This window comes from Indicator indicator, chromosome 11 (assembly GCF_027791375.1).
Source record: "Indicator indicator isolate 239-I01 chromosome 11, UM_Iind_1.1, whole genome shotgun sequence".
NCBI classification, from domain to species: Eukaryota; Metazoa; Chordata; class Aves; order Piciformes; family Indicatoridae; genus Indicator; species Indicator indicator.
This window is the reverse complement of record NC_072020.1, coordinates 17166293-17193669: the sequence shown is the minus strand read 5'-3', so window position 1 is coordinate 17193669 and position 27377 is coordinate 17166293. Positions and strand designations below refer to the sequence as shown.

General features: G+C 45.6%; 1 protein-coding gene across 1 annotated transcript in view; it reads left to right on the top strand.

Annotated features, from left to right (window-relative positions):
- Positions 1-27377, top strand: part of ITGA8 (integrin subunit alpha 8) — an 88657-nt gene that overhangs the window by 33569 nt on the left and 27711 nt on the right. The window contains exons 14-22 of the mRNA XM_054385146.1: positions 641-832; positions 11219-11264; positions 13211-13318; positions 15651-15706; positions 16196-16350; positions 17714-17851; positions 18901-18968; positions 19907-20054; positions 24820-24912. Of these exons, the coding sequence (XP_054241121.1) occupies positions 641-832; positions 11219-11264; positions 13211-13318; positions 15651-15706; positions 16196-16350; positions 17714-17851; positions 18901-18968; positions 19907-20054; positions 24820-24912 (1004 nt within the window). The remainder of the gene's footprint in view (positions 1-640; positions 833-11218; positions 11265-13210; positions 13319-15650; positions 15707-16195; positions 16351-17713; positions 17852-18900; positions 18969-19906; positions 20055-24819; positions 24913-27377) is intronic.

The window sequence follows — 27377 nt, the reverse complement described above, 5'->3', positions numbered from 1 at the left end:
GAGTTCTGCTGTGCCTAACTGCCCAGTGCCCAAAGCCTCCTGTTAAGTTTCTGCCTCAGAAATATTCCCATTTTTTTCTCAATAAGGTGTTGGTTTGGTACAGATGTAAACATTAAATCCCATGCCAAAACACTGGATGACTGAAGCAGGGTGAAGGCTGTGTTGATTTTTTTTCTTTTATGTCTCTGTTAAATGTTTTATCCGGAAAAAGAAAATTAATTTTATCTACCAGCTGATCCTTATTAATAGGTAATAAATGAAATCAAGGGAAATTTGTTTAAAAGAATGGAATTAGAAGCAGGCATTTACTGGGTCATTGGAATTTTCATGCTTATGAAATGCCCTGCAAAATGTGGCAGAGGAATGTAGTGTGGACTGGCTGCTCAGTATAAGGCAATTACCCTTTCATGGCATGACTTTATTTGCTTTTGGCATAGGAGATTGACACAGAAAAGACACTACAAGCATTTGCTATATTTGCCTTAAAACTAGAATCCATACAGCAGTACAGAACCTTGGGGTTCTTTCTTGCATGGATGTAGAAAAAGCCATTTATGTCTTTTTATTTCCCCTGCAGTGACTTAATTTTTGCTGTATTTTAATGGTGCCCATTCTTTCTTTATCCTTTGTTGTCCTGCAGACATTGCTGTTGGTGCACCATTTGCAGGAGAAGACAGAAGAGGGAAAGTGCTCATTTACAATGGGTACAGTAAGGGGTTAAAGTCTAACCCTTCCCAGGTTCTCAGTGGAGCTTGGGCCTCACAGTCCATGCCTTCAGGATTTGGCTTCACTCTGAGAGGAGACTCAGATGTAGACAAGAATGATTACCCAGGTAAGATTTTCCCATTAGAAAGGGAATTTGTGTCCTTCCATTCTCTGGAAAAAGCATCATCCTTGGACTTCTCCTTTTGGAAGGCAGAGGTCAGAAGAAGGAAGAGACATGTTTGGGTAGTTCTAGCTTGCTCTCCTGAGAGTTAAAATCAGACAAAACAAATACCCCCTCTCCTGTCAAAAGACATGATCAGAAAGGCAAGAAAGGGCTTAACTGGTTACATTAACATAAAACATGTGAAGCTTTTCAATAAAAAGTTTAACTCTTTCCCTCACTCCCCAAAAGTGAATGCTCTCAGCTTATTGAACTTGTAAGGTCTCCTTCATCCTGGCATTCTTTCTTAATTGGAACCACGTTGCAGGAGGGATTGCCTTGGTTGTATTGCTGAGTTGTGTTTTGCTGTCCAAAGGGATGCTGAGCAATATATAAACCCTTGGTGGCTTTGATCCCCTTACAGAAAGGCAGAGAATGCAAAGACATTGCTCAACGGCAGAGACTTCATTGGGGCCTTTCCTTCTCTTTCATGTTTTCATTCTGCTGCATGGACTTTTCCTTTTTAGGTTGCCTTTAATTCTGCTTTATTGGTTTACCTGACATGCCTTCAGATTTACTGAGTTTGTAACATCAGAGTTTCTCTGGGGAGGTGTGGAAGAGGCCTGTTTGTATCATTGTAAGAGTCTGAATGTTGGAGCTGGTTTAAATCTGCTTGGTTTGACTATCCTCTGGAAGCAAATCTGTTCTGCTTCATTTCATCACAGTTCAGCAGCCTCAGCCAGGTTGTGCAGTGAAATGTGGTGTTCTGTTGCTGTGGGAGGTTCATCCACAGGAGAATGCTGATGGTCTTCACTTCCCAAACTTCCTGTGGCATCACTTCAGTTTGCCTGGCCTATTTCAAGGCTAGTCTTGGCTTTAAAAGTGAAAACTGATTTTTAAAGGGACAGAAATGGGATCTCTTTTACCATTTTGTGATGGATTGTAAAAGCCTTGAAAGAGGAGCAGAAGAGGGGTCCTGGGAAGGGTGTTTACACTAGAAACTGCAGTTCTGCAAACAGAGAAGCTGGCCCTCAGTAATAGAGTGAGGTTATCACAAGACTGAAGTTGGAAGTTCTCCTTAGCATTGGAGAAAAGAAAGGGCTTTAAGACACTGTCCTGACTCTTTGTTTGCATATTGTTGCTGTCATTATTAATAGGCTTTCACTGTCCATGACTAATGAGGTTCTTCTGGACAATGAAGCTCTTTAAACATGGCCTGAAGCACCCAGAAGGCCCCCCAGCAAACCCAAGGAAAACAGGATATGGCATTCCTGACATTGCTGAGATTGAAAAGATAGAGAGGCGGAAGGGAGAGATTCTTTCAGATCTCCTTTGAGTCACATGGGGAAGAAGGAAGAGTAGAAGCCCACCTAGGGCATTGGGATACTTTCTGTGTAGCATCTTTGTGTCAGTTTAGGTGATGGGTCTTGGTCCTTCTCAGTGTGCACTGCTGAGCTGCTGCAGTCAACTCCTTTGTGAGATGCCTTGGAGCTGCTGTGCTTGTTCTTGTTGGCTCCACTAAACGTCCTGTGTGTAGAATGTCACATTGTGATGCCAGCTCACTCTGTGGTAGAGGGTTTGCATTTTTTCATGAATTATTTGTTTTGCCAACCTTCTCCACCCTCTGCATTTACTGTCACCAGCTTTCCCTTCCATCTCTCATCTGAATGTCTGCTTGAGTAGTCCAAGGCACTGGTGAGGATCTGTCAGAAAAGAACAGAGGAAAACCTTGCTGTCAGTCAGCCACCTCCTCCTCAATTCACAACAACTCAAAACACCAAAACAGAGCTGTAAAAATAGCACAATCATGGCACAGCACTAGCACAGAAATAGAATGTCTTCCTATGGGAAAGAGGAAGTTAAAAAGAAAGGAAATAATATGGGGAAATGCAAGCACAAACACAGTGGGTGATGCAGTGAGTAATCCTGCTGGTGTCAAAGAGCATTCCTCCTTCACCTCCTGAGGAAATGCTGAGGGGCAGCACCAGTGAATCTGGGGCTCTTGGGCTCCCTTTGCTCTATTCTGAGCTGCTTTCACTCCTCTCCACCAGTAAATCTGGGGCTTTTAGGACCCTTTTGCTCTATTCTGAGCTGCTTTCACTCCCCTCACCAGTAAAATTGGGCCTTTTAGGGCCCTTTTGCTCTATTATGAGCTGCTTTCACTCCTCTCCACCAGTAAATCTGGGGCTTTTAGGACCCTTTTGCTCTATTCTGAGCTGCTTTCACTCCTCTCCACCAGTAAATCTGGGGCTTTTAGGGCCCTTTTGCTCTATTCTGAGCCTGAAGCAGGGAGTAGAGCCTCAGCTCAGGCTTGTATTTTGAGTGGTAGTTTATTTTATTTTATTTATGGTGTTACTTGTCTTTTTCTCTTAACCTAGTTCCATTTTCATCAGAACAAAAGAAATCCACCAATCTGTTTAATGGGAAAGAAATTTGTTTCTTTTGGCTTCTGGGCAGCCCTTCAAAGCTGGTCCCCACTGAGTGGTTGGAGCCTCTGATGGTCTAGGTGATGGTGCCTCACTTCCAGCTGGTTCCTCTGCCTGTGCAGAGCTGAGGCATTGGGAGGCTGTGAGGTCTCCACCCTCACTTCTCAGCAGCTGTTGAGGGACTCAGTGGCTGATTGCAGCTGAGCAAAGGGTTTATGATGAGTAACTTACTCAACTCATGAACCTTGCTTTCTTCTGGTGGCACATCCCCCAGCAGACTGCGTTTTGTGACCCAGGATGCTTTAACCAGGCTCTTTTAACAGTGTGGGTGGATCCAGAGCAGTGAATTCACTGTTCAAATATTGCTGATTAATTAGTTAATTGCTCAGATAAACGATGCACTATTTGTTTCTGCTCTCTGCCTGTTTAGACTCACCCTTATTAACCTCAGAGAGTCATCCTGGCATCAGTGCCACTGAAGCTACATCTTCAAGCTGTCTCACCTTGATCCAAACACAGCTGTTGGCCTGTTCTTGTGGTTATTCTTTTAGTCAAGCCTTTGCCAGCACAGAGAAGTGTACAAAAGACCTCTTCATGCCTTGTTAGTTTGGTCTCAGTAATGATCTTCAGAACGGCATGTAGCTAATATAAACAAGGTACTTTAGAAACCTTTAAAGAAGGAAACAAGTGTGATAATCAGACAAAATGTCCTCAGAACTTTGGTAACCCAAACAAATCTTGTTAAAACTGGAGGACAATCTTATTAAAATGGGAGTATTTGACAGCTCTAGTCTGCTAAGGATGCTCACTCCAACAGCAGGAAGAAACCCCTCAAGTTTCTTTCTGAGAGGCAAGGGTTATTCAGCATTCATCTCTTCTTGAGAACAACAGGCAGTGTGCCAGCAATACCACAAATTGTAATCTAGTGATGATTAAATGATGAAGCTGGGCCAGGAGATTTGTGGAAGACAAATAGTTTAAGTCAATGAGAAGCTGCATCTGCTCTGGTAGGAGAGGACTGCTGAGCGTGGGAGCCCGAGCAAGGGCCAGCAAATGCATGAAATGTTTCTGAAATGTTTCTGTCAGCTAATTATGTTTTCAGGTGGATAATCAGGCAGAAATGTAATGGCAAGCCAAGAATCTTAAATGTATTGACAAGCCAATATCTTAATTTGGTGGCCCATTTAATCTGTGTGATTTATAGCTATGCTTTTCTGAAATCCTTTGAGGCATTTAATTAATTCACAGCATTGTGCCCAGTGGAATGGGAGAATAAAGCCATTAACCCCAGTAATTAGGCATTTCCTGGAGTGATAGTGCACTAATTTCCATTTTTGGGATTTATTTAAGATTCTACTTGTAGTAATCACAGAACCATGGATAACAATGAGGTGAATGATGACATTGTATTGTGAAAAGAACTCATTCAGGCAAAAGGGGAGCATTGAAATCATAGAATCACAGGTTGGAAGGGACCTCAGAGCTCATCTCCTTCAACCTCCCCACCATGGGCAGGGACACCTCTCAACAAGACTCAGCTGCTCAAGACCTCATCCAGCCTGGCCTTCAACACCCCCAGGGAGGAGGCAGCCACAGCCTCCCTGGGCAGCCTATTCCAGAGTCTCACCACCCTCCTACTGAAGAACTTCTTCCTCAGCTCCATTCTAACCCTGTTCTGCCTCAGCTTCACACCATTCCCCCTTGTCCTGTGTCTAGACACCCTCTTGAGAAGTCCCTCTGCAGCCTTCCTGTAGGATCCCTTCAGGTACTGGCAGGCAGCTCTAAGGTCCCTCCACCCCGAGTCTTCTCCAGGCTGAACAACCTCAGCTCCCTCAGCCTGGCCTCACAGCAGAGGTGCCCTTGGATCATCTTTGTGGCCTCCTCTGGACTCACTCCAACTCCTTCTGCTGGGGACACCAGAAGTGGAGGCAGGATTGGAGGTGGGGTCTCAGCAGAGCAGAGTCAAGGGGCAGAATCCCCTCTCTTGCCCTGCTGCCCACACTCCTCTGGATGCAGCCCAGCACACAGCTGCCTTCTGGGCTGCATGAGGGCACTGCTGGCTCATGGGGAGCTGCTCATCAGTCAATGCACCCACATCAGTTAGCCTTAGGTGTTATCCTGCCACAGTGGCTGAAAAACAGAGAAGGATCCAAGCAGCTGAGAATGGTGGGATTGTAAGAAAATGGTGATGGTTTGTTGTATTTAGCTGAAATTCTTGAGTCAAGCTGGCTGAGCTGGACAATTCTGTAGCCTTCAAGCCTGAAGTAGTGGCCATTTAAAGGAAATTTTCTTCTGGACCTTTCCTGCTGAGGTTTGGGAGTGTAGTGCTCTGTGAAATCCTAGAAAATAAACAGAAATCTGACCTTGGGCCTTTTTGGCACCTGATATGCTGGAGGAAATAAACCCCAGGAAGGTTCACAAAGATATTTTTAGCAGAGTTTCCAGCTATGCTGTTTCTCACTCTCTTTTATGACATTTCCATTAGCACTTGTACTCAGGATTCTAATTGTTTCCCAGTTCCTGTCCATTCAGTGTAACTAAGGTGAGAGACTGCACAAAGGGATGTTTAAAGCTGTCAGCACATCAGTCTGTGGCCATCAAGTCAACACTTCCCTGCCTGTATCCTGGTGGGGTTGCAGCGGGCAGGTGACTCTGCTGTCTGTTGTCTCATTTCTGGCTTTCTCACAAGTGAAGTGTGTGCCAGTTAATGCAGGCCTTCAGTGGCTCTTGTTGGCCAAGAAGAGATCCCATGCCTTGGCAACCTCCCTTTGGGGTTGCTCAGCAGGCTCCAGCCAAGTGTGGTGTGCGGTGCTGAGCATGCTACATGTTTCTCTCTGCTCATTCCTTGGGGCTGCATCTCTCACAGGGCAGCGAGATGTCCTTTAAAAGTATCAGAGAATCAAAGACTGCTGAGGTTAACACATTAATATATCTTGCTGAGACTGGAGGTGGGACTTCGTTGATCTTCCTTCTTCTTCTAGTTGGTTGAAGGCTTAGCATCATGGCAAGTTTCTGCCATTTATCCAACAGTGTTTCAGGTCTGTCACAGCACCATGGCAGAGGGTGCAGGAGAACAGACCAGCTTACAGAAGCCAGTGTGCCTTTTAGTGCCATCTTCCCTTAACTTTTGATGATGATTTTCTCTCATAAAACAAATTTTCTTCATCAGACAACATGTTGCAGGCATTCCCTTCCAAGCACAGTAAAATATGAAAACAGCATTGGGAATGTTTAGCTTTGCACAGTGCCCTTTGACTTCAGCTGAGACCATGCCAAAGACACTTGTTTCAGATCAAGCTCTGTGATCACTACCAGTTGGGATCCTACCAGTGCTGAGCCCCTCAAGCTGTGTGGAAATGCCCCTTGAAATTTCCTTGACAGTCATTGTCATTCCATGCCTGTTGTCTTAGTTTCTGCAGTGTGGTTGTGACCCCACAGCTCATTTATTCCACAGCAGCAACAAGGCAGAAGCACACAACTTAACACTAAACCTAAACCTTAATCTTAACCCTAACCCTATCCCCTAGCCCTAACCCTAAGCCAACTCCAACCCTAACCCTGGCTGCTACCACCACTCCTCCTTGCAGATACAGGAAAAAGTTCTGTTAGGAACAAGTTCTTTACAATAAGGGTGCTGGAACACTGCATCAGGTTGCCCAGAGAGGTGGTTGAGGCCCTATCCCTGGAGATATTCATGATGAGCTTCGACAGTGCTCTGGGAGACCTGATCTAGTTGAGGATGTCCCTGCTGACTGCAAGGGGCTTGGACTGGATGACCTTTGGAGGTCCCTTCCGACCTGGGTGATTGATTCTATGATTCTGTCTCTGCTTCTCTGAAGGGTAGCAGCTGACAAAGCAGCATCTCTATGAGATGACATAGGCAAAGTGGTCATTTACTTACATCTATGAGGTCCCTTGTCCTCCTGAAAACATGGAATGTAGGAAAGAGAGTGAAGGAGACTTTGTGATTCTGGCACTTCTTTCTTGTTCTCATTTTATGGACGCAGATTTTAATCTCGGCTTGTAAAGAGCCCCCTCACAAATGCAAAGGAGCAAAGGTTTTTGTTTGCCTTTCTCCAGGCCCTGTTTAGGAGGGCTGTAAGTAGTTAAGCTGCCTTTTTCCGCTGTGTCATTCCAAATTGCTTGTGAAACACTTATTTTTCAGCCAGTGACCTCTGCATCAGTGTCACTCTGTGTGGAGCATTAAAAAGCAATGAATAAAGACAACTTCTCTCTATTTTTAGGAGAGGAGAGTTGCCAAAGTCCAGATAATTCTGACAGCTCATGCTTCTTTTTTTTTTTTTTTCTTTTCCACTGAAATGATTAATATTTTTCCCTCTGCAGAACACACAACAAATTAAAACCTTCTGCTTATGAAAGTTCTCTGATTTGATAGATATTCAAGTCTCAGGGATCTGTATCAGTGTTAGAAAGGTCTTTTTCCCCTATGATGGAAATAGGAATTGGACTCCACAGGGCAATGAAAGAGAGAACAAAACTAGAGCTCTATAACAGAAGCAAAGCAAAATTCCTAATGGATATTCCAGTGAATACTCTGCTGGAATAGACAATGGCCTGGTCCTTCCATTAGATCACAGATGTCACTGCTGGGTAGAGGTATGTTTTGGTGTCTGCATACTCCTTCTTAAGTCCAATTTTCCTGCTGAGTGGTTTCACTCATTCAGGCTCTTTAGGTCAACAATAAGCATGGCTTAGACCAGAGAATAAAGGAGATATCCAGGAGAAGGTCGAGGCTTCCAGGTGAGAGCAGGATGACCACAGTCCTGGCAGCGCTTAAGAGTATGCTCAAACAGGGCCTCTGTGATGGTGCCACAGTTTAATGTCCTCATCTTGATGCTCTGTCTCCAAAATGGCTGAGGTGCCAGCATGGAACAGCTGCTCATGAAAAAACAATCTTTCAGTGACTAGGACCAGTCATTGCTCCTCTAGACCCATTACCCTCTGCCTTCAAATAAGCTGGACTCTGTCCCAGAGAAACCAGGATTTAACTGTGAGGCAGATGTACAAAATCCTCCTCTCAGAGGCTGCTGAGACTGTGTGGACCTGTGTCCACACAGCTATGGGTGCTGGAATGAAGGATTCACTCCTGCTAGTGAGGCTGTGTCTGACAGACTCGTTCTTTCTACCTTCAGATTCAGACAGGCCACATTTTATTAGGCATGTTCAAGTTATCATAGAATCATAGAATGGTTTGGGTTGGAAGGGACCTCTAAAGCTCATCCAGTCCAACCCCCCTGCACTCAGCAGGGACATCCTCCACTACAGCAGCTTGCTCAGAGCCTTCTCCAACCTCACCTTGAAGATCTCCAGGCACGGGGCCTCAACCACCTCCCTGGGCAACCTGTTGCAGTGTTCCAGCACCCTCATGGTGCAGAACTTGTTCCTCACATCCAATCTAAATCTGCTCTGCTCTCATTTCAAACCATTGCCCCTTGTCCTGTCCCTGCAGGCCTTTGCAAACAGTCCCTCTACAGCCTTCTTGTAGCCCCCTTCAGGCACTGTCAGGCTGCTGTTAGGTCTGCCTGGAGCCTTCTCTTCTGCAGGCTGAACAACCTCAGCTCCCTCAGCCTGTTGTTGTAGCAGAGGTGCTCCAAACCCCTGATCATTTTTGTGGTCCCCCTCTGGACCTGCTCTAACAGTTCCATGTCCTTCCTGTGTTGAGGCCTTCAGAGCTGGACACTGCAACACTCCAGGTGAGGTTGTTCAAGCTTTTCATTGTGCCCTTGAAGACTTAGAGTGCTCTAATTTTAGTAGAAGATCAGAGTAGGAAATTATGCCATGACCAAGCTCTGGAGAAATCTTGGAAATCTACCTGGTTTGCCTCTGCCATAACATAACCCTGTGCTGAAACCTGAGTTCCCAAAGTCAAGCATGAACCAGTTCATAGCCTGAGTTTGGTCTGCTGCAGAAGTCACACAGCATCCAGTTGGGAACAACAGAACAGAACCCCCTTCTTTCTTGGCTGTCATTAACTGATCATAAAAATAATGTTTCTTTTTCCTTTGAAAAGCAAACAAAAAAGCCCCAACCCCAAAAATAAGTTAACCCCCCCTAAAAAAAAACCCAAACAGAAGTTTAAGTTCTTTGGGGTTAATGTGGGAGCTGCTATCAGGGAGGTGCCAGGGAAAGTTCTGCCATGGGTGTTGTGCTGTGGTTCTGCCTCAATCAGTTGTTTGCTTAAGAGGAAAATATTTTTAGGTTTTGGTAGTGTGTGCAAGTTGTCTATAAAAGGTGCTAATGAAAAGGCCTCAGAAATGTCCCAAAAAGGAGACAGAACCAACACTCATTTTCTTCTGCTATTTAAAGTGTTCCTGACCCTGAAGCACATTTCTCTAAGGCCAATGGAAGTAGAAAAATGTAAATATTTTACAGAAAGAGGCTCAGACCCATAAACTGTTGCTGCCTGCTCCTCTGAGGACATCACTGGGTGGAATTCATTGCAGGACAGGCTGTTGCCCATGGAGAGCAGTTGTTTAGACTGGTGAAATGCTGGGGCTGGGAAGGCGCTGCCAGGCCTGGCCCTAGCTGGCCAGCAGCAGAGCTCTGTGTCTGCAGCCTGCTGCAGGGCTCCTTCACCTGGCCTGTGCCCAGGCTATGGGCAGCAGGTCCTCACCTGCTTGCTTGCTCCCCTGAGTGCTGTTTTCAGCAGCTCACTGAGATAACTCTGACTGTGAGTCCCCACTGCTGCCAGCTCTGCTGGCCTGGACCTGTGTAACCCACCTCGTGTGGCAGCAGCAGTGGTGTGAAAAGGGTGCCCAGGGGACACCAGGGCTTTGGTGATGGAACAAAGCTCTTCTGAACTGTCCTGCAGCTGGAGAGCCAGCAGGAATTGTGACCCCTTCTGCCCACTGCTTGGCTCCAGTTGCTCCTTCAGCAGGTTGGAGTGGTCCCGCAAGCCAGTCCAGGGCCTGGATCAGCAATCGTGTGGCCAACAGGAGCAGGGAAATGATTGTGCCCCTGGACTGGGCACTGGTGAGGCCACACCTAGAGTCCTGGTTCATTTTTGGGCCCCTCACTCCAAGAAGAGCAGGTCCAGAGAAGAGTAAGGAAGCTCATGAAGGGTCTGGAGGGCTGGTGAGAAGCAGCTGAGGACACAGGGCTTAGCTAGTCTGCAGAAAAAGAGGCTGAGGGGAGACTTTCTGGTTCTCTACAGCTCCCTGAAAGGAGGCTGGAGTGAGGTGGGGGCTGGTCTCTTATCTCTAGTATCAGGTGATGGAACAAGAAGAAATGGCCTCAAATTTTGCCAGGGGAGGTTGAGGTTGGAAATGAGGAAAAATTTCTTTGCTGCAAGAGTGGTCAGGGATTGGAACAGACTGCCCAGGGAGGTGGTAGAGTCCCCATCCCTGGAGGTGTTCTGGAAACATGTGGCCATGGAACTTTGGGGACATGGTTTGATGACCATGGTGGTGTTGGGTGTGTGGTTGAACTGGATGATCTGCACAGCGCAGGAGGGGAAGGATGGTCAGGGAGAACATCATAGATCTTCAAGGTTACCTGTATAAGAGTCAACAAAGTGGTTTGCATCTCTTTGTGTGAAGGTCAATTAATAGCAAATGAGGTTCTGGATAAAATGTGTAGGGGGTGATGGAATCCTTGCTCCCCTTGAGCACAGAGGAGTGGGATTGTGCTGTAGGTGACCTGGTGGTAAGCAGAATGCCACTTACTGGATACAACCAAGAGCTTTCTGAGGCCATCTCTGGCAGTGTGAATTATTTCAGCTACACCTTTGGAAAGATTCCTGAGGAATGAAGACACTTGGTGTCACTGCATTTTTGATAGAAATAATCTGATTTTTTTTGGTGTCACTGCATTTTTATTAGAAATAATCTTATTGAGGGTGGAAAAATAGCAAAAATAAGTATGAGAAGTGTCTTTGTAGTTTTCTGAAGCTGTTTTGTTTTTGCAGATTTAATTGTAGGTGCATTTGGAGCTGGAAAAGCAGTTGTCTACAGGTAGGTGGTAAATACAATGGATTTTTTGGTTTATAGCTTTGGTGAGAGATCTCCAAAGAAAGAAATACCAAATTCCTGTGTTTCCCTGATGCAATGTGTAAAATATACTCATTAGAGATGATAAATCAAGCACCTTGTGAGAAGCCATTCTCAGAAATTGGTATTTTCAATGACGGTTTCCATACTTGGTCTTAGCTGAAGAAAGTTGTAGAATGTTGGACTCCTCAGTTCATTTTAAATCAGAAATTTAGAAAGCAGAACATTGAAAACTGATTTTATTTTTTTTTCCTGGGGGAAATGGTGCTAGTAAGAAATTTTCAAGTGACTGATTCTTTGGAGATCACCTCCACGGAGATGGGAACTGTTAATTGTAAGTAAAGAGAGATGCTTTTAGCTTCAGTGTAGAAAGTGTGCAAGATTCCAGTTTACAGAGCTGCTGCTGGCTGTGGATTGTTCCTAAAGGTTGGTTAGAGGTCTGCTCAAATACACAAACATCTCCTGCTGCTGCCTCAGTCCATCCATGCTAACACTTTTTTGCCCAAGGAGTTGGCTGGGGCCCCATCCCTGGAGGTATTCAGAGTGAGGCTCAACAGGGCTCTGAGCAACCTGATCCAGTTGAGAGTGTCCCTGCTGACTGCAGAGGGGGTTGGACTAGATGAGCTTTGGAGGTCCCTTCCAGCCCAGCCCATTTGATATGATTTCAGTATTCATCATCTGTTGCTGCAGCAGTGCAGTTGTATTCCTTGATTCCTGTCTCTCTCCTCATTGTCTGTGCTCCCAGCAGCAATTGGCTGAGAGAAGGCATCTTCTGAGTGTCCAAGCTGAAGAATTGTGTGAACCAGGAATCTTGGCTCATTTTAGCTTCACTGGGGGTGCAGTGAGCAGACCTGGTTTTCCCTGTGGCAGAGGCATGCATGCACTTTGCAGTGCACCACTTTGTGGTGGCATGAAGGACACGTTGGAGAGTCAGGACCAGTGTCTTTTAGCAATTGAAGCTGGGTTCTTTTTAATGGGAGAAAGGGAAGAGTAGCAGGCTGTTTCCTGGCTAGAGTCTAGCACACATGCAGCTTGGAGAAACAGAATTTTATTAACTGAAATTTGCTAGTAAAAAAAAAAAAAGTTTTCCCTGTTAAACAGAAGTGAAGGAAATATTTTTAGTTTTTTAGTGCCTTGCTGAGGTAATGTAGAGAAGGAAATACAAAAGCTCAGAAGTGGCTTAAAACATGAGGAAAGTAATTTTGTATTAATCTGGTTTGGCCAAGATGGTGCAAGTTGCTGTAATATAGCATTGCTGTCCTAACTGCTTCCTCTCTCCCCCAGAATTTAGACCCTTTCTTGTTTTCTTTTCCCTTTTAAATTGATTTTGGTTATAGATGGTGTCATTACCTTATAACAGATTGTTATTCAGAGGGGTGCTTCCCATCACCACAACTATATATTCGCATTCCCAGCAGAACTTTGTGATGCTGATTCTAAGACATTCCAGTTCACTTTATCATTGACTGCATCAACTTCTACTTTAACCAAATTATGTTGATTTTGTAAAGAATCTTAGAGACAGCAAGCCTGAATATGTCATTGTTCATGGAGACAGTATAAAACCAATCCAACACCATCCTGGCCAAGAGACTGCTGTAAATCCCCAAAGGCAGGCTGTGCCCTTTGTGAAAGCCCAGTGTGATGACACATATCTGATGTGCCAGGACAAGCCTGTTGGTTAATGACAGGAAACAGCTTCAGTGATGCTGTTAACCTGTGGGGTTTTGGTGAAGAACTTTCAAATTGTCAAACTAGGAGGTACCCCAGTTTCCTCCCAAGGAATTCCCTATTTCCAGCTTCTTGGTGGTCATCTCAGTTAAGTGTTTTCTCTGCTGCAGCTTAGTCCTGATGTGATTCTGTGTGATGTGCTCCTTCTGTGTGCAGTCAACCTTATTTCTATCTCTCAGAGCCAGACCTGTTGTGACAGTGAATGCTCAGCTCATTCTGAACCCCATGATTGTGAATCCAGACAATAAAACTTGTCAGCTCCCTGGCTCTCAGCTTTTGGTGGCCTGGTAAGTTCATGATTAGACCAAAAAAAAAAAAAAATCCTCGTTCTTTTTCTCAAATAACTTCCTAACTTTTCTTGCAGCTTATTGTTGAACATGGTCAGAGTTCAGAAGAAACGTGCAGATGTGCTATGATGGGCACAGCACAAAAAAAATCTGTATAAACAGAGTTCTTTTTGATATCAGCCAGTACTTCACAGAACTTCACTGTATTTTACTTTACTGTACCTTCCAGTGAGGGTGGGGAGACACTGGAACAGGTTGCCCAGGGAGGTTGTGGATGCCCCCTCCCTGGAGGTGTTCAAGGGGAAATTGGACAAGGCCTTGATCAAGCTGGGCTGGTGGGAGGTGTCCCTGCCCATGGCAGGGGGTTGGGACTGGATGATCTTTAAGATTCCTTCCAACCCAAACCATTCTATGATTCTATGAATCTCTGGTTCCTCCAAAGGAATCATCTAGAAGTTGAGTCTGATACAGGGAGTTGTCTTCCGCACGGGAGGATGCTGTGTCTCCTAGGATCAGGCTGCAAATTCATCTGCAGTGTTTGGATGAGTGAAACATGAAACAGCTAAGACAGACAAAACGCAGAAACCCTGATCTGTCAAAACGCAAATCTGTCCTCACAGCAGAGGTGTTCCAGCCACCTGATCATTTTCATGGCCCTCCTCTGGACCCACTCCATCATAGTGGTCCATAGTGGTCCTGTGTAGAACACTGCCAGAGTGGTGTGGAAGGCAGTTGGTAGAAGTCTGCAGCCTCAGAACTTTATAAGGCTTTGGCCTTTCGGGCTGAGCATCCTGATTCTTGATTCAAGCACCTTTTGCTTGAGCGGTTGATAAAGCACTGAGTATCTCCCCGTTGTGCTGAAGCATCTTCATTGATCCAGAGTAGGGCTCTTCAGAACTTCTGGCTTTAAGACTTGTTAAGAATGCCCCATGCTGTCATGGAGAAGATTTCAAAGCCAGGACAGGTACCTGACAGAGGTGGCTTTCTGCAGAAGAGAAAGGAATAAAACCATCTCTCAGGAAGCATTTCTGCCACGAGATACTGTTTTAAAAAGGGAGAAAAAACCCAAAGTATGCTCCTTTAAGATGGATTTTTGTCATTGCTTTTCATTTTGTGTTCCAGTGAGCCAGAAGATGTTTGGTTCTTATTTACCTGAGTTTTAACAGGAGCATAATTTAATTTCTGTCTGCTTTATTCTAAAATACTCATCCCTAAGGATTCAGTTGGCTTGACAAAACAACTGAAGAGCTGCTGCTCTTTTCCAGGCCATCTTTTTTCTCCTTAGTTGATATAAGCTTGTATTGAGCATATGAAAACAATTAGCAGGGAAACTCCAACAGGCCCAAAACTCCTTAGTCCCCTGGGCTGGGTTTCTGTGTGTCTTTGCCAGCTGTGCAGTTTGTCTGAGATGTCTGCTGACTGACACTGCAAAATGAGAAGAAACCTCCTACCAGAAAAGGTTCAGGAGTTGTGTGTGCATGAATAATGTGGATTATTCAACATTTTCAACTGCTAGGAAAATATTATTTCTGCCATTATATAAATTGGAAAGCTGAAGCATAGAAGAAACATGCACAAAAAGTAATTTTTATGCACAGTCCTAAGAGAATTGCCCTGAACAATGGCATCTGGGCTGCATCAAAAGCAGTCTGGCCAGCAGATGGAGAGAGGGGACTCTACCCCTCTGCTCTGCTCTGCTGAGACCTCACCTGCACTGTTGTGTCCAGCTCTGGAGCCCACAACACAGGAAGGATGTGGACCTGATGGAGCAGGTCTAGAGGAGGACCACAAAAATGATCAGAGGGCTGGAGCACCTCTGCTACAACAACAGGCTGAGGGAGCTGGGGTTGTTCAGCCTGCAGAAGAGAAGGCTCCAGGCAGACCTAAGAGCAGCCTGCCAGTACCTGAAGGGGGCTACAAGAAGGCTGCAGAGGGACTGTTTGCAAAGGCCTGCAGGGACAGGACAAGGGGCAATGGTTTGAAATGAGAGCAGAGCAGATTTAGATTGGATGTGAGGAAGAAGTTTTGCACCATGAGGGTGCTGGAACACTGCAACAGGTTGCCCAGGGAGCTGTTTGAGGCCCTGTGCCTGGAGATACTGAAGGTGAGGCTGGAGAAGGCTCTGAGCAAGCTGCTGTAGTGGAGGATGTCCCTGCTGAGTGCAGGGGGATTGGACTGGATGAGGTTTGGAGGTCCCTTCCAACCCAAACCATTCTATGATTGTATCTCTTTAAAGAAAGAAAAAGAAAACTCAGAGGTATGGCTTGGGAACTGCTGCTTGCCTGGTCAGCTCTCTTCCTGCTGATAATGGCCTCTGCTTCTTTCTCTGCAGCTTTACTGTGAGAGTCTGTGCAGACTTCGAAGGTCAAAGCATCTCAGATGAGATAGGTAAGAAGGGTTCTGTACTCCTGTAATTTACTCTGGCCCACTCAATTTCAGATATACTTTTTTCTTACACCTTGAAAGACAACGGAAGTCTTGCTTCCACTGAGATCCTGCTAAGTCAAAAAATGCAGTTAAAAAGAGACAAAAGTGCAACACAAAGCTTGTGTTATTCACTGGAAGGATTTTTGAGTCAGTTTAAGCCATTCCCACAGAATGTGCCCTGTTGGAGGTTGTTCTGGGGGGCTTTAAATAACATAAAAATGCCAAGAGACAGAAATCCTGTACACATATGACTGCAAATGAAACTAGAAAGCTTAAATGAGATGTATTCCATACTCCAGTGTGCAGCTAAACAGACAGTCACTTAAGGCATGGATTGATTTTGCCTGGAAGCCTTTGTTAGGGTATTTAACTGTAATACTTGAAGAACTGCTGATGTTTTTTTCTTTCCATGCTAAATAACTAAATATTTGGTTTACCTGTTTCCTTTAGTGCTTAAAGGGGAACTGCAATTAGATTCACTGAAACAGAAAGGAGCTGTTAAAAGGACCCTTTTCTTTGATCACCATCAGTCACATCAGCACTTCTCCATTGCAATAGAAAGACAGAAGCAGCTCCACTGCCAGGACTTTCTTGTTTATCTCAGAGTAAGTTGCGTTATATGTTTTGGACATGGTCATAGTCATTTGAGTAGTATCAGGGATTTAAAGGTAATGATAACAATAATCATAATAGTAGTAGTAGTAAAGGGAGCCACTGTAGAAGAAAGAACAATTCCTTTTGGACGTGGTCATGATCAGTTGAGTAGTATCAGGGATTTAAAGCTATTAATACTAGAAGCCACTGGAGAAGCAAGAACAGTTTCCTTTGGACATGGTCATGGTCATTGGAGTAGTGTCAGGGATTTAAAGGTAATAATAAAAGGAGCCACTGGAGAAGCAAGACCAATTTCCATTGTTCTTAGATCCCAAATGACAACAATGTGGCATAAGGAAGGCCACATCTGGGTGTCCTGACAATTCTTCTACCTGGGTAAAATTTCCTGTCTAAATCTTTGGTTCCTTTTTTGTCAGTGCAAGTACAGAGCGAGGGCTTCCTCTGAAGAGTGTGCAATTCCTCTTGTGTACCAATACACCCATTTGATGCTCTTCTGGAAATTCTGGTCAGATACTGCATGTCTTGATACAGAGATGCAAGATTGCTCTCCTTGTAGCAGTAGTCACAGTGGGACAATCAGCTAAACACATCACATGTCCTGCCCATTCAGCTTCAACAGATATTCTGAAGCAGTATTAGTCTAAAATTCACATATTAAAAAACTGTTTGAAAGATGGTTTTTAAATGTTAGAAGTGTGGAAGTGAATTTATGAAGGAGAAAGAGTCATTAGTTACTCACCAGCAGCTGGAATTACCTCATGAAATGGAAAGATAATTCCAAGGTTGGTCCTGAAAACGTAGTGGGAGTTGAAATGGAGAAGTCTCAAGCAGCATTTAGGGAAGTAACCAGGCAATAAAGGTGATGGAGCTTTCCCATTGCTAATCCCTATAAATCCTTGAATATGGGACAAACCAACAATATTACCTCCATACATCCACACAGGCCCTGGCTCCCTTCTGAAAGGAAGCTGGGCAGCAGCTGATAGGAGTTGGTTCTGTGTCTCTTTTAAACAGCTTCATTTGAGGCTAATGCTTTGAAAAAATTCTATGGATTAATGGCCTTGGGGGTCTTAAGTTGATGGTTGGACTCTGTGATTTTAGAGGTCTTTTCCAACCAAAGCAGTTCTCTGAGTGTGCTCAGCTCAGCAGCTTTATCCAGATGTGTTCTGGACATTCCAGGTCCTGGTGAGTCGCTTTGCTTTCCTAAGGACACTCCATGCAGCCAGAATTTGATGGCAGCTGTCAGAGAGCCCCATCAGCAGAGACTAAAGTCTGACTCTGTGGCCATCCCATGCTAAAAGTGAAATGATGACCTGAACCCACTGGGTTTTGTTATGTGATTGTCACTTACAGGACGAAACAGAATTTAGAGATAAACTATCTCCCATCAATATAAACTTGAACTACAGTTTGGATGACTCCAGGTTTGAAGACAGCTCCACTGTGAAGCCGATACTCAACTATTACCAGAAGAGCTCAGTGACAGAACAGGTCTGGATGCTGCATGCCACATATTCTGTGTGTGAATGTGAAAGCATTTTACAAACACTCCGTGTGTCATCTTCCTTAAAACAGGACAGCAGGCCTGGAAACTGGACAACAAGGATTTAATTTGATCAAAATGTACACAGCATAGAAATCTAGACCAGGGCAGACCTTCAAAGCATTTCCAAAGCTTTGTTGTGATCACAGTTTTGATGACAATCTAGAGGTGACCAAAGTTAGTGTGGGCAAGGGTGTGAAGGATGATATTGTGCTGCTAAGGGCGTAGCTGACAGACTCCCAACTACTCCTGTGGAAAGCAACTTAGAGAAACCATAAAGAGATGTAACCTAGGCTTCAGCAAAAGCAGTGGCCAGCAGATGGAGAGAGGGGATTCTGCCCCTCTGCTCTGCTGAGTCCTCAACTGCAGTGCTGTGTCCAGTTCCGGAGCCCTCAACACAGGAAGGACACGGACCTAATGGAGCAAGTTCAGAGGAGGGCCACAAAAATGATCAAAGGTTTGGAACACCTCTGCCATGGGGACAGGCTGAGGGAGCTGGGGTTGTTCAGCCTGCAGAAGAGAAGGCTCCAGGCAGACCTAAGAGCAGCCTGCCAGTACCTGAAGAGGGCTACAAGAAGGCTGCAGAGGGACTGTTTGCAAAGGCCTGCAGGGACAGGACGAGGGGAATGGTTTGAAATGAGAGCAGAGCAGATTTAGATTGGATGTGAGGAACAGGTTCTGCACCATGAGGGTGCTGGAACACTGCAACAGGTTGCCCAGGGAGGTGGTTGAGGCCCTGTGCCTGGAGATACTGAAGGTGAGGCTGGAGAAGGCTCTGAGCAAGCTGCTATAGTGGGGGATGTCCCTGCTGAGTGCAGGGGGATTGGACTTGATGAGGTTTGGAGGTCCCTTCCAACCCAAACCGTTCTGGGATTAATTCACTAGGGCAGTGCTGGTGATGTTTAAGACATTTGGGTTAGGGATATTTAATGATGTGACCTGGACTTGGAAGCATGGCCTAACTGCATGCTAACTGTTTTGTTGTGCATCAACACAGGCTTACATTCTGGTTGACTGTGGAGAAGACAACTTGTGCATTCCTGACCTGCAGCTTTCTGCCGTGCCGTGAGTTGAATATGAGAACTGATGCTTTGTGCAAGAAAACCCAGACACTTGCAACTGCTTTAACTAAGTGGAGTCTGTAGAACACAGCTCTGTTGCTAGCTCATTCTGACTTGATTTCCAGATATTAAGTTCTGCATCCATTTCATCTAGAAAAGCAAGGAATGGAGAAATGGGCACTTGGGAATGTACCTGTGCCAGGCACATCTGTGGTGTTGAGTGGTTGTCATAGGAAATAGAGTTTACCGAGGGTTGTCAGGAGTGATTCTGGCTTGCTGTATGCCAAGAGATAATCCAAAGTGTTGTTCAAAGGAGATCTCAGATTTGGTCATTGTAGTATGCCAGTGACTTTGAATGACTCTCCTGAACTCATGATACTGTGAGGGAAATGAGTCTCACGAGAAAAAGATTTCAGAACATGGCAACAATTCCTCCTGCCAAGCAGGACAAGTGGTGAACCTGTGGCAGTCATCTGACTCTGAGCCATCAAAACCAGTATGCAGCTGTGATGGGAAAGGGCACAGGGCCACTGCAGGCCTCAGGAGATCTCTGTCATTGTTCATTTTCCCCTCCTGCCTGGTGTAAAATTGGAGTCCCACCACCTTTATGCCCTGCAGGAAACATTGCTGTTGGAACCCCTGTGGTAAGGAATTCCTCCACCAGGTATTTCTTTCTGGCTAGAAAGAAGTCAGGCTTAGTAACTTCTAAGTTCCATGGGAGTCCACTTTGATTGTCCATGGTGGTGCTTCCTCTTGACCTCTTCCCTTCCTAGGTGGTGCCACAGTTTGCCACAGGGTCAGTTTTTATGGGAAATGATTTATTCTGTGTTCACAGAATATTTTCCAGAAGAGATGCTGTGAGAGCAAAACGTCCTGCTGTATGCCCACATAGATCCTCGCTCCACAGGTTTTAGCCCCTGACAAGTTGTATCTTCTATACAGAGACAAAGATCAGCTCATAATTGGGGAAGAGAACTGTGTCATGCTCATCATAAACCCAAGAAATGATGGGGAAGGAGCCTATGAAGCTGAGCTACACATAAGGATCCCACCTGAAGCAGATTACACTGGGGTTGAGCGCAACAGCAAGGTAGGTGAAGACCAAAGTATTAGCTCTAAGGAAGCAGAGGACTGAGAGCAGGGTTAACCTGCACAGGCAATACCAGCTGAAAACACCCAGCAGGAAGGTGCCTTTTAGGAAGGGAGAGTCCATCCACTCTCAGCTGTCCTTGCACACACAGCCCAGGCTAAAGATTAGGCCTTTCTCCAGAAGATGACAGGATGATGTGGTCAGAGCCAGCTCAGGCCCAGCTCCTTGCTCTTAGCTTAGTTACAATATCTCACAAATGCTGTCACATTTCTCCTAGGGCTAGAGTTCTGCACAGCGTTCAGGTTATGAACCAGTAAACCCTACCAGTAGCAGGGAGTGATTGTGCAGAATCCTCTGAGTGCTTCCAACCTTCAGTCCCTTTGTATGAGCCTCCATGAGCCCTGCTGGCCGCCCAGACACTTGCACACTGCTGTCTCCTGCTCCCTGCACACCACTGTTTTGCCATCACTAAGGTGTGCTAGCCTCTGATACCCTGATGGCTGAATATGAACAGCAGTATAAACTTGAGAGAGTTGATTTCCTTTTGCCATCAATGACTTTATCTTATAGGATAGGCCAGAAAAGCACTTGCAGTGTGAGACCTGCCAGTATTGACAGAGGGACTGATGCTGACTGAAGTCCTGCTGAGCTGCCCTGAACATGCAGTGTTTGTTTTTTTGAGAGCAGAGCTGAAACACTGCCCTGCAAACAAGCAGGGTGTCCTTGTGTTCTCTGCTGGACAGCAAGGCTGAGTCACCTCAGCTGCACATCAATCACCCAAACCGCTGCAACATGAGCCGGCTTGTTTCTGGCAGCGCCTGGAATGTCCAGAAGGGCCTCAGGGGTGAGAGTGGGAGAAAGCAAGTTCATTTCCTTTCTGAAGGCAAATGTTTTTTTCAGGAAGTTGAAAGTAACTTACAAGGTATTTCCTTATTCTCCTTCTGCCAGTGGCTTTATTAATGGGCTTCGAACCCAGCCTGGAAAAATGACAAGAATGGATGATGTCACTGAAGATCAGAATATGGAAATTCTTTGCAACCTCACTTCTCAGAAGCATCTTTTACACATAACAAATAAGTAATGGCATCAGCCTCTTCCTTTTGTTCTCTTAGCATAGCCCCTTTTTTTTCAGCCTTGGATCTACAAAACTAAAGTTCTTTAACCTACTACACAAGGGTTTGGTTTTCCTTAGCTGCTCTTCAGGAGCCTTTAGCTGTTCTTTTGTCCATTTGCAAGGATGTCAGTGGAGGATCTTGTTCCAAACCCCACAGCACATGTCAGCACCTATCTGTCCTTTGAATTGGGCAGAAATCACTCAGGGCTTTTTGCAGTATTGCAGGAAAAGTACATGGTGGCTGACTAGCTGAGATGTAATTTGAGCCTTCATAGAATCATAGAATGGTCTGGGTTGGAAAAGCCCTCTAAGATCATCTAAGATCATGCAGCCCAACCATCAACCCAGCACCACCATGGCCATTAAACCATGTCCCAGAGTGCCATATCCAGAGGTTTCTTGAACACCTTCGGGGATGGTGACTCCACTTTTGTAGTGCCAGCATGGGGATAGATTCATGGGGAAAGGAAGGGAATAGGGAGTGAAATATTCTGGTGATTTGAAAGAGTGAGCTGGAATGGGCTGGGAAAGAGTATTAGTGTTGTTTTTCTTCTGAAAACAAGGGGGATTGGAGTGGATGATCTCCGGGGTCCCTTCTAACCTGGGCTATTCTATGATTCTCTGAAAAGCCCAGGAAACATAATGCAACTTTTCCATTTTCTAGAAGATAAAAAAACATTTCTGGCAAACACAGTTCAGAATCCTTCTAGATTCAGAGAAAAATTGCTTTAGTTTTGCCCACATTTACTGAGCTCAGTACATCACATAATTATTTCATATTCTCTTAGGAAGAGAGATGGTGTTCATTCTAACTCCATTCAAAGAGATGTCATTGTGTGATTTCTGAGGAGGATCAGACCATTACTTCTGGTTATTCTTCACCATGAGGGTGCTGGGATACTGCAGCAGGTTGCCCAGGGAGGTAGTTGAGGTCCCATCGCTGGAGATAGACAAGGTCAGGCTCCACAGTGCTCTGGGCAACCTGATGTAGTTGAGGATGTCCCTGCTTACTGCAGAGGGGGTTGGACTGGATGAGCTTTGGAGATCCCTTCTAACCCAGACCATCCTATGATTCTATGATTCTCCATCATTTGAATTACACTCAGAAAGTGTAAAAGTCAACAGCTCTTCTGCAACTTCATTGTCTTCTCCATCTTCCTTTCAGCTTCATGGAATCCAGTCCTCCATTGTTGTTACCTTATCTCAGGCCTGATTCTGTAGCATGTTGTGCACAGCCTGGGCAGCCATATCAGAGAGGAGCATTGTGCAGAGATGTGCATGGTCATAGAATCCTAGAATGGTTTGGGTTGGAAGGGACCTCCAAAGGTCATCTAGTCCAACCCCCTGCACTCAGCAGGGACATCCTCCATTACAGCAGCTTGCTCAGAGCCTTCTCCAGCCTCACCTTCAGTATCTCCAGGCACAGGGCCTCAAACAGCTCCCTGGGCAACCTGTTGCAGTGTTCCAGCACCCTCATGGTGCAGAACCTGTTCCTCACATCCAATCTAAATCTGCTCTGCTCTCATTTCAAACCATTGCCCCTGCTCCTGTCCCTGCAGGCCTTTGCAAACAGTCCCTCTGCAGCCTTCTTGTAGCCCCCTTTAGGTACTGGCAGGCTGCTGTTAGGTCTGCCTGGAGCCTTCTCTTCTGCAGGCTGAACACCCCCAGCTCCCTCAGCCTGTCCTTGTAGCAGAGGTGGAGTGCCAAGGGGAGGTGTGGGATCTGACAGCCTGAGGCCAAGTCTGTGACTCTGAGCTTTCACTGGTTCTTGCACGTGCTGAGACTTCCTTCAGTCAAAAACTGGTTAAAGTAATGCAGGGACTATCACAGTGAAATCACATCTGTTACTCATTGGTAGTATTGTGGAAACACTTAGAAGCTCCAGAGACCAGGTAAATGAGTAAATTACCACAGCTTTACTAGTTACTGGAAACCCACTGGCTTGTGGTAACTGTCTGTGTGCATTAGGTATGGAGTCAGTGGAATTAGCTGTGATGAAGAAAGTGGAACCATGTTGTATGACCTGAGATAGTCATGGGCAGCAGGTCCAGACACAGTGGGGCATTCCTACACCACAGCAGCATGCTTCTGTGTTTGCCCCCCAAAACACTGACCCACTGCTGGCTGCCAATTCTCTGTCCAGAGTATTTAACAGCTCCACTGTGCCCTAGTAGCAGTGGCTGGATCCCACATTCCCCTGGAGTAATGATCAGAAGTAAATTCAGGCAAACTCAAAGCCCTAACAGGTATTTGTTCCACACCAAAAATGTTTTGTATTTTGGCCTAAGTCTCTGCTGAGGCTGGAAGCTGCAGAGTTTTTGCAGATCACAAGCAGATTTATATTGCAGTAGATCAACTCTGAGACATTATCCTCGTGCCTTTCTGAATTAAAGCCTGGTACTCCCTTAAAATAGGGAAGAGACTTCAAACCCTCTTGTCTTATCTCAAAATTCTTAGAGTAAGTACATGGTGGCTGACTAGATGAGATGTAATTTGAGCCTTCATAGAATCATAGAATTGTCTGGGTTAGAAAAGCCCTCTAAGGTCATCTAAGATCATGCAGCCCAACCATCAACCCAGCACCACCATGACCATTAAACCATGTCCCAGAGTGCCATATCCAGAGGTTTCTTGAATACCTCCAGGGATGGTGACTCCACCATCTCCCTGGGCAGCCTGTTCAGGAAAGAATTTTTGCTAATCTCCAATCTAACCTCCCCTGGCTACTCATTCTTATCCCAGCTAGATGAGAAACTGGATTCTGGTGCCTGCTATCTGACCCATCCCCTTTTCCTCAGAAAATAAGATCAGAAGGTGTTGAGCAAGGAAGTAGAAGAGGTGTTTTACTCTGCAGCCTGTTGTGCTTAGCTGTTCTGGCATCAGTTAGTAACTCATCACTGAGACCACCAGAAAGGGTTTCAAGTTTGTGTGCTGCCTGGATTACTTAAAGCATCCACTCCTTCTCCAGTTAAAGTGCACCCTGGGAGCACATGTGTTAATTGTTGGGGGTTTGCTTCTGCTCAGGACTGCCAAAAAGCCCATGTGTTGCTCTAAGAGTATAAATTGCTACCAGTGGCAGGTAGAAGGTTGTTGTGGCAAGCCCTTGCATCTGGCTGAGTGACATGGGAGCTGACAGAGTAGGTGTGCAAGTTTCTGCTCTGGCCTGCTTCCTCCCTGCTTTTAATTTCCCTGATTTGTACTTTAGCTACCTCAAAAATGTGATCAGTCTAGTTGAGAGGTGTCCCTGCCCATGGCAGGAAGGTTGGAGTAGATGATCTCTGAGGTCCCTTCCAACCTGAGCCATTCTATGATACAGCCATGGCAGTTAATGTGAGGCTTGTTTTCCTCATCCAGTCTTGCCTGCTCCTTTTTCCTCTGCTGAAGCCTTGTGGCTATAAGAACGGGTCAGAGCAGGAGAGCAGTGTGTCTGAACTGGAGATGGAGTGATCTCATCATGGAACCCTTTCTGTTTGCCTTTCCCTGCCATCAGCTGTCCCCTGGTGTCTGACAACCACCAGTTCAACCTTTAGCAGCACACTGAGCAGGTGTCTGAAATCAAAGGAAATGCCACAGGCACAAAGCCACCACTTTCCCAGCAGGCTCCATCCTCCTGTGCTCTCTGACCTGCCTGTTGGTGTCCTTCTGTTGCAGGCACTGCGTGTGCTGAGCTGTGACTACAAGCAGGAGAACGACAGCAGGATGGTGGTTTGTGACCTGGGCAACCCCCTGGCGGCCGGCGCGAACGTAAGGGACACCTCAGCTCCGCTTGCTGGTTCTTTGCTAACTGCACTGCACGTGGCTGGGCCATCTACAGAACCTGTCCCAACAACCAGGACAGGAAAGGGCTGGTGTGATTAGAGGCAGAACTTCTGGGATCCAACAGTTTGTTGTTCCAGAAGATGCCAGAGCCTGGGTTTTATTTCACTTGCTGTAAAGAAGATGGGTGACTGCATTTAAGTGGCAGAGGTTGCACTGGCACCATGAGAATCCCAATCTGTGTGACCTGTACTTCTCCTTTTTAATTTTATGTGTTGTAGGTAACAGCTTCTTTAGCCTGATTCTCATCTTGAGTGCATAAGGGTTGTCTTGTCAGTTTCGATCATGATTTAAATATGGTTGAAATCAGGTTTGCCTTCAAGTTATTAAGGTTGCTCTGAAAGTTTCCCTGAGACAGCTCTTCGTAGATCACACTACACATCAGGTGGAACATCAGCAGCCTTGGGTTTAGGCAGAAGGGGAGCTGAATAATGACTGATGATGGACAGAAAATAAGAATTAAACATAGGTTTGGAGAGAGAAGAAGTGCTCCTCATCCCATAATTGTCAGCAGTCCCAGAAGAGTTGAACTGACCAATGTTCTGCTGCAGAATGCCTCTTGCAGAGGCATTCTAGAGCTGCTCCTAAATTCATGAATGTTGTGAATGTTGTGAATGTTTAACTGAAAACATATGATCCAAGCTTTTATACCTGAATTGAAAGCTGTCATGATAAAAACCAAGCAGTCAGCAGCATGAAGGTAGAGAAGCAGCAGCTTTTAATGGAAAGCTACCACTGTTTGCATTCCATGTTGGACCTGGGACAAAGAAATCTCCTTAGTGTTTGCAGAATCCGTGCTAAGTTAGTTTTTGTCCAATGGAAGATCAATATCTCACTCTTCAGGGTGTTTTCCTGGGCTCTTCTGATCTTGAAGCAGTTCCTGCCTGACCTTGATGTGTCATGCAGTAGGAAACTGGAACTAGAATAAGCTTGTTAGCTTCAGACCAGCCTTAGAGCTTTTGAATGTGACTGGGTGAATAGGTGCCTCATACAGTGACCTTCTTTCATGGTCCTGACCAGTGCCAGAGGCACTCCTTGGTATTACAGGGAGCTGGGAACCATTAAATAATGAACTCCAATGCATGAACCTACTGGGAACAGGAACCTCCCTGGTGAAGGACATATGAAGAGGGCTAGAAGGTTTTGTAGCTTTTGGTTTATTCCACTGAAAGAAACTCCTAGAAAGCTAGAGTCATTAAAAACAGTGTGAAAGCTTCAGCACTGAAACCACTGCTGCTCTCATCTGTCTCCTGATGGATTTTCACAGCATAATTAGTCCTGGCTTTCTTCAGAATCAGCTCTAGGGCTCCCACAAATGCACTGTTACCAGATATTCCTAAGCAAAGTAATTCATGATGAGAGATTAGAAGACTAAAACATCAGGGTTCCTAACATGTGAAAGGTAGTCTGGTTTAGGACAGGAGAATCCAACCCTTGAAAATTAAGGTGTATGAAAATAGAGCATTACAAGAAGGATCTGGACATGCTGGAGCATGTCCAGAGAAGGGCCAGGAGAATGATCAGAGGGCTGGAGCTCCTCTCCTATGAGGACAGACTGAAAGAGTTGGGGCTGTTCAGTCTGGAGAAGAGAAGGCTCTGAGGAGACCTTCTTGTGGCCTTCTACTATCTTAAGGGGGCCTACAAGAAAGCTGGGGAGGGACTTTTTAGGGTGTCAGGTAGTGATAGGACTAGGGGGAATGGAGCAAAACTAGAAGTGGGTAGATTGAGATTGGATGTTAGGAAGAAGTTTTACACCATGAGGGTGGTGAGACACTGGAATGGGTTGTCCAGGGAGGTGGTAGAAGCCCCATCCCTGGAGGTGTTTAAGGCCAGGCTGGATGTGGCTCTGGGCAACCTGATCTAGTGTGAGGTGTCCCTGCCCATGGCAAGGGGTTGGAACTAGGTGATCCTTGAGGTCCCTTCCAACCCTAACAATTCTATGATTCTAAAAGCAGGTGGCAAAAGAGTTTGATGGTAGTGAGTGAAAGCTTAAAGTCCAACTTCACCTTTAAAACCATCTCTCCTAGAAGCTTAGGAAAGGTGCAAGGACTTGAGCTTTTTCAGTGCAAAGGTGTTTATGATGGCAAACAGAATCCCAAAAGCCAAATACAAGCCCTTTGTGCAAGTAGCATAAATCATGAAAGGTTGCTCTGATCCATTTCCAGTTGTGCAAAACAGTTCTGCTCTGGCAGGAGATCAGTTCTCCAGATACATGGTCTGAAGAGGACTCACTGGAAACTGGGAGGGAGTGGGAAGGAAGGGTCAGGTCAAAATCAGACATTCCTAAGACTCTTAACTATTGAGTCACCAGAATGATTTCTCAGCACCCTGAGATGCTAGAATCCTTGAGCTCTCTAAGATCAGCCTCTGAGCATGGGGGCTGTTGTGTGACA